This window comes from Thamnophis sirtalis, unplaced genomic scaffold, assembly GCF_051295495.1.
Source record: "Thamnophis sirtalis isolate CommonGarterSnake01/CBP01778 unplaced genomic scaffold, rThaSir2_p1.2 scaffold_6, whole genome shotgun sequence".
Lineage (NCBI taxonomy): Eukaryota > Metazoa > Chordata > Lepidosauria > Squamata > Natricidae > Thamnophis > Thamnophis sirtalis.
This window is the reverse complement of record NW_028261386.1, coordinates 60,250,338-60,264,624: the sequence shown is the minus strand read 5'-3', so window position 1 is coordinate 60,264,624 and position 14,287 is coordinate 60,250,338. Positions and strand designations below refer to the sequence as shown.

The 14,287-nt window shown below is 38.7% G+C and overlaps 2 protein-coding genes across 3 annotated transcripts in view; one reads left to right on the top strand and one right to left on the bottom strand.

The window, feature by feature from the left end:
- The window catches only part of ABCC10 (ATP binding cassette subfamily C member 10), a 30,428-nt gene extending 24,656 nt beyond the window's left edge, over window positions 1-5,772 (top strand). The window contains exons 18-22 of the mRNA XM_014058823.2: window positions 379-632; window positions 893-1,038; window positions 2,214-2,311; window positions 2,864-2,976; window positions 4,699-5,772. Of these exons, the coding sequence (XP_013914298.2) occupies window positions 379-632; window positions 893-1,038; window positions 2,214-2,311; window positions 2,864-2,976; window positions 4,699-4,828 (741 nt within the window). The 3' untranslated portion in view covers window positions 4,829-5,772. The remainder of the gene's footprint in view (window positions 1-378; window positions 633-892; window positions 1,039-2,213; window positions 2,312-2,863; window positions 2,977-4,698) is intronic.
- LOC106542975 (zinc finger protein 318) overlaps window positions 1-14,287 on the bottom strand; it is a 45,683-nt gene that overhangs the window by 3,545 nt on the left and 27,851 nt on the right. The window lies entirely within an intron of this gene.

Sequence of the window (14,287 nt, the reverse complement as noted above, 5' to 3'; positions counted from 1 at the left end):
TTGATGCAGATTTCCTAGGTTCTGTAGAATTGCTGAAGAGCACAGAAAAGTAGGGTTCCATTCTAGGAATGAAGCTCATGTTAGGAATGAAGTCCATGCTATCATCTGGAAGACTGCAACATTCAGTAGAATGTTGACATTCAGTAGAAAAGTAGTTGGTGCCAAGAGGGCAGGTGAGCCCAGTCCTGTTCCACCAAACTATTACATCTAGAGTGGGAAGAACTCAAAATAACATTTGCAATAATCATTACTACATAGTACTCCATGATTTGATTTGCTGTATTTCTACTGGTGATATTAAGTAATTGAGCAGAACAAACTGCACTAAGTTGTAGCTATCTTTGCTCATTTCTAACATTGTTTTTTTCTTCCTTTAAGGTACCCCCAAACTGGCCAGTTACAGGGCATATTGAATTCCAACAAGTAATATTAGCCTATCGGCCAGAATTACCCAATGCCCTGGATGGCGTTACCTTCACTATCTATCCTGGGGAAAAAATAGGAATAGTTGGACGTACAGGGTCTGGCAAATCCACTCTTTTCCTGGCCCTTTTCCGCATGGTGGAACTGAGAGGTGGACACATCCTCCTAGACAGTATTGACCACTGCTCTGTAAGCTTGAAGGAACTAAGGTGAGTCATTTTCAACAATAGTGGCTCTAGGTTCCAGGGGTTATTAATCCTTCAGTTGTTGGTATCATGATTCTCAAACTTAATCATGCTTAAACTTTGCTGATAAACCACTTTATCAGCCTCAGCTTATCAATGGTGATGCCAGTGTTCCTCAAACTCCTTTGCATCCATTTGAGAAGTCAATTTAAGGAGATAGTAAAAAGGGTTGTTTAATGTATCAGTTGTGTGCTTGCTATTATTTCCTGCTGTCTTCTTTTTAGGTCTAGATTGGCCATAATTCCTCAGGACCCTTTTTTGTTCAGTGGGACACTCCGTGAGAATCTAGATCCCCAGCAGCAACACACGGATAATGACTTGCACCAAGTTTTGGAGCAATGCCACTTGCACACATTAATTACAGAGATGGGTGAGTCTTTTGCTTGGGGTAGAAAAAGGAGTTGCTGGAGCAAAAGGCATCAAAAACCTAATAAACCATCCTTGAGATTATGAGGTGTTGGAAAACTGATCAGAGTAATACAAAAAAAGAAAATAAATTAATACCCACAGGGGTAATGCTCAGGCTGCCACAGAATGATACATTTTGAGCTTAAGAGGGTTAACTTTATTCAGAAATATGTTATCAAGATGGTGTTGGATGGAGCCAAAATAAAGAAATTTGAGGCCAGATCTTTTTCCTACTTCTTCACCCTTCCCTTTTTTCTTCTCACACCCTTACTTTAGTAGACAAGCAGAGGAACAGATAGTTCTTCAGAAAGATGTTATAATGTCATAAAGGTGAACTATTTTCTTTTGCCCCTCATGTCCAGAAATCTAATCATTGAGGAAGAGCTACTTGTTCAACTTTTTCCACTTTCTGTTTTAGTGTTTTTTTCCTCTCTCTCTCTCTCTCTGGGTCTCTCTCACTTTTGCATAAAATACTGGGTGCTTCAGTCTGCTGGTAAAATATTTAAGAAAAGATGCCAAGAATCTTGAAAGGAGACTCCTACTGGGGGGGAGGGGCTGTTATTTTTGAAATGTTTAAAAAGTGTAGTAGTTAAAACCCAACATGACTGACCTAAGATATGGCTGATTGCAAAATGTCTGGATGCTTTCTGTGTTATGTATTCAACACTCTTTAATGTTTTTCCCTTTGTATATATGCTTTATATGTATTTGTCTGGGCGGGCTCTCTGTAAGCTTGTTTGCTTAGTGAACATGCATGCACATTCACTTGGTTACTGCAGTTTTTCTTATTTTTATGCATTTTCTCTGTGCTGTTTTCCCCTCTCCCCATTTCATTTCTGAAGCAGCGAAGTTTTCCTTATAAATTTGGGGAAAATTCAGCTTTCCCCCATGAAATGATTGAGCTTCATTCATTTGCATTAGCGAGCTAAGGGGGTAACCAGATATGTAGATGAAGAGTGTCCTGCATCACAACTCCTGTTCAGAATACGTGTTCTAAAGGGATGTTGTAGTAAAGGAATTTTTCACAGAGCACATATTGTCAGCGCTTCATTGCTACAACTTAGTTTTCTCTCTCGAGCTTCAGGTGCAAATGAACTAGCACAAAAAAATTAATCTTACGTTTGTTTCTTCGTGCAGGTGGGCTGGACTGTGAGCTGAGTGAGAGAGGAAAGAGTCTCTCAGTAGGACAGAGGCAGCTGGTTTGTTTAGCAAGGGCCCTCTTGACTCAGGCCAAGGTAAGTGGTGGTCATTTTTTTTTTGTACATCCTGCCATACTTGGAAAGTGTCAAAACCATTATTTTGGAGCTGGAAAAACTGAAGCAAGTTTGGAGCATCTGTCCTAAAGAGAAAAAAGACTAGGTTGCTCTGGACTTTTCATTAGGAAAAAAAGTACTTAATGGCATTATGTAAGTTTATAAAACTATATATATGGCGAATTGGGTAGAAAAGAAGGTATTGTTCTCTTGTAACTCAAGATTAGCTGCCTACAAGGCTCAAGAAATTAATGTAATTTGTTGCTTCAAAATGTAGCTCCTATTCATGAGTAACAGATCCATGATATCTAAATGGAATTACCACAGGAGAGAAATTGCTTGGGTTGAAATCAAGAGTAAAACCAAAAGGACTATTGTCTTCATGATTTGAGACTTTCCAGAAGCATCTTGCTGTCCACACTTGGACTTTGTGGATCCTTGCTTTGTTTGCCAAAATGTTTTTATACACAGTAATGGCATCCATCAGTTTCTTCTTGTGTTGGAAGAATGCTTTCTATTTTGTCTCAATCATAGATTCTGTGCATTGATGAAGCCACGGCAAGTATTGATCAGAAAACAGACAGACTCATCCAGCAGACCATTCGCCAGCGATTTGCAGATAAAACTGTTTTAACTATTGCCCATAGGTAATGTTCTATTTCTTTGTTAGCCTCTGCGCTTCAGTCTGTATAACTGAAAAAAAATCTAACTTCATATATATTTCTGGTAGTGACTGACCAAAAATCATGTTATGCTGAATATCTTGAAGGATGTTTCTACACCAACATTTCAACTATTCACCATGATACTGACACACCCAGGCCAACTGCCTAATGCTGCTTTCCCTCGAAATTCAAGGTTTTCCCTGCCAGCATTTCTTTTGAGTGCCTGATTCTAATATCTCTTTGATTGGGGGAAGTGATTTCCAGATCAGGCTGCACTAAAGCTTGTCTTAAGAGTGGATTTGGGCAGCCACAGATACCAAGAGAAATTTAGTTTTCTGTTTTTAAAGCTGTTTGAAATTGGCACATGGGAAGATGGGAACATTTTTACATTTTTCAAACATTTTAAACTGGGTCTTCACATTTCTAAACAGTACACACATCACTCGTTGTGACCATCAATTACAGTGCTATTATGTTTTTTTTAAACAGAAGTGACCTCCCTAAAACCACCTAATCTTTTTCATCAATTATTCTATTGATCTCTGCCTCATGCTCACATTTGAAAAACAGATGAACAGTGCAATTTACAGCATATGCCCAATGAAAAGCAATTGTATTTTAAACAAATATTACTTCTGTCCTGCCTCATATCTGAAAATGGTTCCAGTGCAGATCCTGCTCCAGAGTACATGTGTGAAAAAGATTTCACACTGAGGATCATTTTACTGCCAATAATAATGATGATGTTATCCATTCAGTGAAATCTGACTCTTGGTGATTTTATGGGTCAGGTCTCTATAAATATTCTGATCTTGTACTACTTCGAGTTTTTCTATGCTCCAGCTGATGTTAGCTTTGATGGCGTTCAACTACCATATTCTTTGACAGATGGGTTTTCTTTTACCATTAACTCTTCCAAACATAATTGCTTTCTCCAATGAATTCCCCATGGCATAGCCCAAGTTAAGTGAGACATAGTTTTGTGCTTTTGCCTTCTAGTGACATGTCTGATGTTACTGTCAATATTGTAATGCTTTTATACAGATCTACTGTCTACATGGGAATAAAACTATCCAACTAACAAACCCAAGAAAAACAGGCAATTTTAGGAACTTTAAAATCCCAAAAGAAAAACTTTATTGAATACATCATTTCGGCATTCAAACAAGCAGAACCAACTCTACATTTTCCCGTGCAAGCTTACATAGTTAAGAAATAGATTTCATCGCCCCTCCCATGGAACAAGTCATGTCCAGTTAGGAAGCGTTCTTTTGTTTTAATAACAATCCATGTCTTGGCTGCCACCTGAAGACGTGTCCTTGGCTCTCACGGTTGAAGTCTGGAGCCTCTGCATTCCAACTTCCCCTTCGCTCCCCCTAGTTCTTTGACTATTTGAAAAACGGTAACAGTCATAAGAAGTTTAAGTGTTTTTCAATCTTGACACTCTGACCTGTAGAAGCCATTAGTGTGATTTTCAACAAATAAAAACATAGGCAAAAACTCTAATTCACATGAACAGCAAAAGAACTGATTAAACCTGTTCCCAGAATGTATCATTTAAGCCTCGTAACAACCTTTTCTAAAAAACAATGTGGCCACCTCATCCACTGTTTGCAAAATTTTGAATTATATTAAGAGGAGCATCAAATGCACATCTGGGGTATTCTAGCACTCTGCCTATGCTATTGTGTTTATTTCTACCAGGTTGAACACTATCCTGGACTCAGACCGAGTGTTGGTGATGAATGCTGGGCAGGTGGCAGAGCTCGATTCGCCTGCTGTACTCAGCCAGAAACAGGACTCTTTGTTCCAGCACCTTCTACAGTGTGGATAGCAATAACCTTCCTGTGGACATTCTCAGACTTGAATTGATTGCACCTCATGACTGCAAGCTTTCCCGTCTACAATACAGGACTCATCCACAAGTCAATTTCACATCCTTCAGATCTCTTGACTTTAGAGTTTCAAAAAGAACACAGGGCAGAAATTTTCTTAGTAGCCTGCAAAACTCCATTTTTGTTAATTCACTAATTTCATTTCCACTCAATTGTCATGAAAGTACTCATCAAGAGTTTTTTTTTTTTTTTAAGTTGGGCATTATCCATTTATTATAATGCAATCAGCAAAAATGATTCAAAGCAGTTTAAGTTAAGATTCTTATCCCACATACTGTATGCTGCTTCAGACTCAAGTTAGGTCAGATCCACAACCTTTACATCTTTTTTTAAAATATTTTTTTTATTTTCAAACAAACACGCAAAACATATAACATAAAAACCTCTTCAACTGCATACAGTGTGTTGATTGGTTACAAGGTTTTTCTGAGTTCTTTCCATAGTCATCACTTGAGCTTTATCAAAAATCACATATTGTCAATCAAATATCTTTGTATACATTATTATACTTCATTTGTTTGATTATCACTATTGTTTCTCCATTTTAAACAAGGTATTCTAAATATGTATCCATTTATATTATAATGATTCAATATATCCAATAATAAAGAATTTTTTATATCCTATTCTGTCATTCTATTATTTTAGCATTGATAACATTCTAATAATTTTCAATTCCATGTTTTTTTCCATTATTAGTATCATCAATCTAATATACATGTATACTAATTGTTATAATTGTTAAACATCCATTAAGCATAGCTATTATTACATCCTTTTTATATGAAACATTAAATTTGAAGTAAATTTATATTATGACATTTCATTACATCATCCTGAAATCATCCAATGATATTACATCTTTATATTCTATTCTATATAAAATGATTTATCTTTTATAAAAAGATTTTTCAACATCAACTCCATCATCCTCACTTGTATAAAGTTTCATATTATTAAACTAGTATATATAAATGCTTTATTATCGTTATTAATCATTTATTTGACTATAGTTATTATTACTTTGTCTTATACATAGTACTCAAAATTTAACTACATTTAACTACATTTTATTGTGTCATTTCATCATCCTGTATTCTTCCAGAAATAGTGCAGTCCAATATCTCTTGCCATTTGTAGAATCTGTATTCTAAGTGTTTTCTTGATAAGTCTTCTGTGGACTTCTCTTGACAACTTGTTATTCATTGCATATCTTATAAAGTTTCAAAACCCACTATCTGTTCCTTTCATCAGCTTGACTTGTTATCGCTGGTGCTTCTGCTGAAATTACTCATTGTTTCTGCCAAATTTTCTCCCTTTTCTTCATCTATATTTTGACATCTGAGATAGAGTTCAATTTCATCGATCTCTCCTTTCTGTATTTTGCACTTATCATTTCCCTCCACTCGATTTGCTGTCAGTGTCAACAATTTTCTTATCACTTTCATATCTCTGTGGTTTTTTGAACTCTGTCCTCAAAGTTCATCGTTGTTTTATAAGTATTCTCAACTCTTCCCACCGTACTTTCTGTATTTTGATCTATAATTTCAAGTCTCTTTTCAATTCTATCTGTGATTATTAATTTTTGAATTTCTATCATAATTGAAATAGATAATGGAAATAGAAGCAACCAACCAACTTCCCTTTCTGGACGTCCTAATCTACAAAAAACCCAATGGCTCCCTAGGACACACCATCTACCAAGAAAAAAAAAACCAACCGCTAATCATCTCCAGAATCAAACACCTAGCCGACAAAGACCACCTGAAAACTGAATTACACTCTCTCACAAACGTATTAAAAAACACCCCCACAACATGAATAAACATGATACTTCCCGCCTACCAGACATCTAGAAACCAGCCCTGGTAAACAAACGAGCCCCACCCACCACCCAGGCCGTTACAACACAAAACAACAACGGACCCACAGCCAACACCAATCAGCACCAATCATGATACAGCCACACATCCAATCAATCCACTTACTGAAACAACGCCAGCACTCCACACATCCCCACCAAGATTTATAGAAAGACGGCAGCTCCAGCCACACTTTAAGTCAAAAACACCAGCCTGAGGATAGCGAGTGAGACCTTGCCGAAACGTTACCAAGACAATCTCAATCTTATACGGGAAAAGACTCTGTCCTCAAAGTTCATCATTGTTTTATAAGTATTCTCAACTCTTCCCGCCGTACTTTCTGTATTTTGATCTATAATTTCAAGTCTCTTTTCAATTCTATCTGTGATTATTAATTTTTGAATTTCTATCATAATTCTTTGCAATGTTAGTCCCTTTTCTTCTTCATATTAGGCTATTTTTCCAGGTTATAAACACTGCCACTAAAACATCCAAGGCTTTTTCTAGGTTTCAAACAAATTCAGTAAAGTTTTTCAGGTGAAAGCTTTCTCTTTCCTTCAAAGAAACACCTGTATAAACAAGACGTTTTCCACTGACCCATTCAGTAAACAAAGCCAATAGCTTTGTATTATCAGATGTTGCCAAGCCCCTAGCCTCTAAATGGCAATGTTACATCCTTTCCCTGTGTTTTTGCCTCTCTTTCTAAGCTCTGAACTCCAGAAGAGAAGAAAAAAAAGGTTTAAAGATTACGATCTGGCCGAGCCTTGCGAGGAAAGAAACTTTTAATCCACAAATACAAAAAATGGAAAAATTATAGAGGAAGAAGGGGGGAGGGAAGTCCAGTTTAAAAGTAAGAGGCATTTGTAAAAAGTCCATCCATAGAAATCAAAATTAAAGTGAAAAAGATAATAGGATAGCTTTAACCAGGTTAATTCACCGCTTACTTCCTTCTGTCTTCAATTTTATTTTAACTCGAAGTCTTTTGGGTTTTCTCTTCTCTAATAATAAGGATTTTTCTCACCATTTTGACACAGTCTCTCCTGTTCTGCTTCCGTTTCAGGAGACTGTCCCAACCTTCTGCAGCTGTTTTGGCTGCTTCTCTTGTAGCCGGCAAAAAGAGCTTTCTCCTGGATTGATCAGGGACTTTCAATGTCCCTGAGATAAGCAGGACATGCTCTTCTCTATCACTGTTCCTTCAGAATGGTAAAGATCCAAAAAGGAATGTCCAGCAACAGAGATACCGACAGCAATCCTAGAGCCCCAAAATTGCATGTCGTGTCATCGTGACGTCAAGCACCGCCCCCACAACCTTTACAACTTTTCTTCTGCTATCCGGCACTTCACTTCTGGGAATATATACAAGACCAGCATATATATATGCTGGTCTTATTGTATTCGGGTCTTTCCCATGTAGGATTGAGATTGTCTTGGCAATGTTTTGGCGAGGATTCACTCACCATCTTCAGGCTGGAGTTTTCGGCTTAAAGCGTGGTCGGAGCTGCCGTCTTTCTATAAATCTTGGTGGGGGTGTGTAGAGTGCTGGCGTTGTTTCAGTAAGTGGATTGATTGGCTGTGTGGCTGTATCATGATTGGTAAATTGGTGCTGATTGGTGTTGGCTGTGGGTCCATTGTTGTTTTCTGTTGTAACTGCCTGGGCTCGTTTGTTTACCAGGGCTGATTTCCAGATGTCTGGCAGGCGGGAGGCATCATCACGTTTATTCATGTTGTGGGGGTATTTCTCCTCCACAACAGGAATAAATTTGATGATGCCTCCCGCCTGCCCCAAACTCTATGGCCTCCCCAAGATACACAAAGAAGGAACACCACTCAGACTCATAGTCAGCTCCATAGGCTCACCTCTACAGAATCTTGCCAAATTCCTCGCCAAACAACTCCAACCCTACGCAGAATCCATCACCTCACACGTACAAAACTCACTCCACTTCATAGAAACAATAAAAAAACAAAACCTACAACCCAGCAACTTACTCGTGAGCTTCGATGTCATATCCCTCTTCACCAAAGTGCCTATAAAAGAAGCCTTGACAGCTATGCAGAACAAACACAACCCACCTAAACACATCCTGGACCTGACCAATCACTGCCTAACACATACTTCATCCATAATGGACAAAGATACAAACAGATAGAAGGAACACCCATGGGATCACCCCCTCACCTGTCATCGCAAACTTATACATGGAACACTTTGAAACACCTTGGATAAATCTGAATACAAACCCAAACTCTGGCTTAGATATGTTGATGACACTTTCATGATTTGGCCACACGGAAAGAAAAACTGGACAACTTCCTCACACATCTCAACAGCCTACATCCCAAAATACAATTCACTATGGAAATAGAAGCAACCAACCAACTTCCCTTTCTGGATGTCCTAATCTACAAAAAACCCAATGGCTCCCTAGGACACACCATCTACCAAGAAAAAAAAAAAACACCAACCGCTAATCATCTCCAGAATCGAACACCTAGCTGACAAAGACCACCTGAAAACTAAATTACACTCTCTCACAAACGTATTAAAAAACACCCCCACAACATGAATAAACATGATACTTCCTGCCTACCAGACATCTAGAAACCAGCCCTGGTAAACAAACGAGCCCCACCCACCACCCAGGCCGTTACAACACAAAACAACAACAGACCCACAGCCAACACCAATCAGCACCAATCATGATACAGCCACACATCCAATCAATCCACTTACTGAAATAACGCCAGCACTCCACACACCCCCACCAAGATTTATAGAAAGACGGCAGCTCCAGCCACACTTTAAGTCAAAAACACCAGCCTGAGGATAGCGAGTGAGACCTTGCCGAAACGTTACCAAGACAATCTCAATCTTATACGGGAAAAGACCCGAATACAACAAGACCAGCATACACACACAGTCACACACACTATATTGCCAAAAGTATTCGCTCACCCATCCAAATAATCAGAATCAGGTGTTCAATCACTTCCATGGCCACAGGTGTATAAAATCAAGTACCTAGGCATGCAGACTGTTTTTACAAACATTTGTGAAAGAATGGATCGCTCTCAGGAGATCAGTGAATTCCAGCGTGGAACTGTGATAAGATGCCATCTGTGCAACATATCCAGTCATGAAATTTCCTCACTCCTAAATATTCCACAGTCAACTGTCAGCTGTATTATAAGAACTGGGAAGTGTTTGGAAACGACAGCAATTCAGCCACGAAGTGATAGGCCATGTAAACTCGCCCAACATCAGTGTGTGACCTCAGAAATGCAATTATGGAAGAATGGTCAATATATATATACACTTTTCTTATAAATAAAAATTAAACAATTCTCATTTTTTTTACTAGTAAAGCTTGCTTTTATTTTTAAATTTTACTAATAGTACACAACATATGTTTGTACTAAGATTCTCAAGACAATCACATAACAGATATGCTGTGATTCAGACAATCTCTAGAAGACAAGAGATTCTTTTTCAAGCAATCCAGTGGGCTCATCAAGAAGAGTATGCAGTATTATCCTGTATATTTGTCTTTTAACAGAAAGAGGCTTTGGTCTCTGGAAATACACATTGAGATACAGATAAAAGTAATTAAAATCAAGTATATCACTGTTGTAATCTGGTAAAAGTAGAATAAAATTGCTGGTGACCTAAACTACAAAAATAAAGCTAACTTCCTATGTACTAGGCTTATTTTTTTCTTTCTAAAATAATATTAAACTAATCTGAATGATCAAAGATGGTTCATTCTTTCAGAAAACAAAACAAAAATGACATTTATGCTTGATTCATGACAGAAACTTTAAGCAATCTTATGGTCCATGTATCATTTTAAGTAAAGTGGTTTGATAGCTTTTATGATTGTGGCTTGAACAAAACTGTTCATGATTGGTTTCTTTAACCTTTAGACTGATCAATTTAAAAATTATCCGTTGAGTTTTGTTGGCAGAAAAACAAAAAATTAAGGTCAGGTTTAGCACCTAGTAACTATGGGTAGTCTTCACTTGCCAAGTACAATTGAGACTACCAATTCCATCGCTAAGCATTATGGTCATGAAATGAAATGTTATGTGACTTCACTGGACTTATATTAATCCCAGTGAAGTCATTAAGTGAATTGCTACAGATTGTTGAGATGTCACATGGTTGCAACTTACGACTTCTTGCCTGCTTCCCCATTGACTTTGCTTGTTGGAAGCCAGCTATGAGTTCACAAATGGTGATCACTTGACAATGAGATGTTGTGACCATTGTAAATGCATGCTGGTTATGAAGTGTCCAAATATTGGTCACATGAAAATAGCAATGTAGCAATGGCTAGAGATTAAAGGACTACTTGTAAATCTATTTCTTCAGCACTGCATTACATCAAATAGTTGCTAAGGCAGGCAATTAGTAAATGAAGAATATTCTATGGGTGCAATATACTTCCTATCATCATGTGCTTGAAGTACATTGTTGCTTTCAAATCCAAAGTGTCATATAGTCCTAACATATGCTACTTCTGCAATATATTGCTTACTTAAGCTCAAGAAACATTTGTTTGCATTTCCATCAAATTACTAGTTCAAAACTTTTCGAGAAGATACATTTCTGTTTTTGTCAACATTTTTATCAATTAATACAATTTTTTATTATTTATAAGTAAAATAAAAAGATAAATATTTAAATATAGCCCAGAATAAACAGATTGCTGTGAGCCACGGAATGCAGATTTATTGCTACTGAAGGAGATTAAAATGAGATAAAGCAGGGAGATGAAATATAATCTCCCATTTTGACATGTCACTTGCAGGTTAAGAATCAATTTTACGTGTTCCCAGGGTCATAAGTCACAGAAATTGTTAGATACAATCTCAACCAAGATGGTATTGCAGTTTTAATTGCCCATCTCAACCCCCTACATGAAAGCAAATGAAAAATTCCTGTTTAAAAATATTGTTTAGTGTAAAGCTTAAAAAAATAAATATTAATATGTAGTTCACTGAACCAATTTTATAAATCTTTACACTTGCAAATTGAAGTTTGGAAATGTTTGTTTCTAGACATATTTATCTGAGCTTTATAGCATAGTTCATACTCAATACTTAACAATTCTTTAGTGATATCTAGAGATATTAAATACTAGTACATTAAGATCTGACTAATGTTCAAACTTGCTATTCTTTGCATACCTGCCTCAGAAAAAAAATTGCAGGCACTTTAACAATCTGGTCCATGTTTATATGCAAAGCCAAACAGATATAGTCTATTAGCTCTTTATCAGATGCAGCAATCTACACAAATTGCTATGTAAAACTTCTCAGGTCCAATGAAGCATTCAATTGAATGTCTATGGGGATTCTCAATCATCCAGATCATAGTTGTCCCAAAGGTGCTTTTCAAAAAGTAACTGGACTTTCTTGGTTTCTTCCTTGAAGATGCTTTGCTTCTTGTCCAAGAAGCTTCTTCAGATGATGAAGTAGTTCATGCTAGGGTTAGAAGTACAACTAATCCCATAGAAGTTTTGTTTTTTTTTTAAGGCAGAATTTGAACTGCGTTCGTAGAATTGGTAATGCTACAAAATATATTACAGGAATCTATTTGTTAATATCTATTAGCAAATATTTATTTGCTATTATAAAATATTTGTTAAAATATTTTCAGTTTCTTCTCAATTAAATGTAGATTGAATCTCCATGTAAATTTCAGGAACACCAAGAAAACCATAACCTACCTTTGATTATTTTAGGTGTGCTCACATTCATCAGTAGGTATTATTTCCCACCAGATCCTTTATCTTTAAAGTACAAAGGAATGTAATTTGACAACTGAAGTAGATAAGCCATCATTTATATATTTAAGGCTTGGATGTACAGCCGTCTGAATCAGCTGACATTTAATCTCAGGAAATCAAAGACAAGACATATGATACACAAAATCTGTAAATAATTCTTTTCACAATTCATTTTCTGGCAACACAAGCTCCTGCAGAGGTTACCACAGCCATGATTCACAAACTATGGTCCACAGAGATCCACCAGATATTCTGTAGCTTTGGTAACCACAGCCCAATTACTACTTTAGCACACATGAGCCTCACTAAGAGAAGCTGGGGGACTTTGTCTTTGTCAGGAACAGTTGTTTGCTTTGGCTTACATTATTCCCCCCAGCTCTGGAAAAACTCAACTCTGCCTTGACACATTTTTGCCTCTACCTTGCTTTTGCTTCTTGGACTTGCCTGATCCTGTGGAATCGCTCTTGTCCTTTGGACCTTGACTCTGGCCTTGCCCCTTCAGCTTGCCCCTTCTCTTTGGACTTCCTCTGCCTTTGCAAGTTTGTTTTGGTTGTTTACTGGCTTGTGTTTCTGGGACCGAGGTTTGCGTTCCTCAGGAGGCGCCGCTCAAGTGCCAGGCAGTCAAGTGGAGCCACTGGAACCCCGGGTGGACCAGAACCCCCTGGCACAGGGCGATCTCCTCCTGAGGGATCCTTCACAGAGGAGAGATGGACAATTGGACAAGGTCTGCAAACCAGGGACATCTGGGCCAGTATGGTGCTATTAGGATAATGTGAGCCCTCTCTACCACTATCTTCCTCAGGGTCCCTGGGATTAGTGGGAGAGGGAGAAAGGCATAGAGTAGGCCTGGAGGCCATCTGCTCCTGAGGTCATCTGTCCCTTCTGCATTCTGAGCCGGGAAGTGGGAGAAGAATCGTGGCAGTTAGGCGTTTGCCGGGCTCGTGAACAAGTCCATCAATGGTGTGCCGAAGTGAAGACAGATCCTTTGAAACAGCTTGGGAATCAACTGCCATTCGCCGTTGTCAATTGTCGTGCGGCTCAGCCAATTGGCCCGATGGTTGGCCGTGCCAGATATGTGTCCTGATGTTATTGACGCCAGATGCTTCTCTGCCCAGGAGCCGAGTTTCAGGGCCTCCAGCCAGAGGCACTTGGAGTGGGTACCCCCCTGGCAGTTTATGTGGGCCTTTGTGGCTACATTGTCCATCAGGAGAAGCACATGGCGGTTCAGAATTGAGTGCCGGAAATGAAGGAGGGCCAGGTGAGCTGCCTTTAGCTCCAGCCAATTGATGTTGTGGCGTAGGTCTGAGATCATCCAATGGCCCTGCACCAATTTTGAGTCCATCAATGCCCCCCAGTAAAGGCTCATGTCTGTTGTGATTGTAACCCGATCCGCCTCCCAAATCTCTGACCCCCAGAGTAGGGTAGGAGACAGTCACCACCGCAGAGAGAGACGAAGTCCCGGTGACAGGAAAATGGCCTTCAGGGAGTTACTCATGTGGTGCCGTTGAAAGGGAATGAGCACCCATTGTAGAGGCCGGGAGTGAAGACAGGCTCAGGGCACTATCCCTATGCAAGACACCATCTTGCCCAATAGGCGGGCCAAAGTCCGGCTGAGGCTAGGCCGAAGGGAAGGGCTCAATATTGGAAGTGGCACCCGATGTGTGAGAACCGGAGGTATCTGCAATGGAATGGTAGAATCAGTATGTGAAGATAGGCTCTGTTAAGTCCATGGACGCCAGGTAAT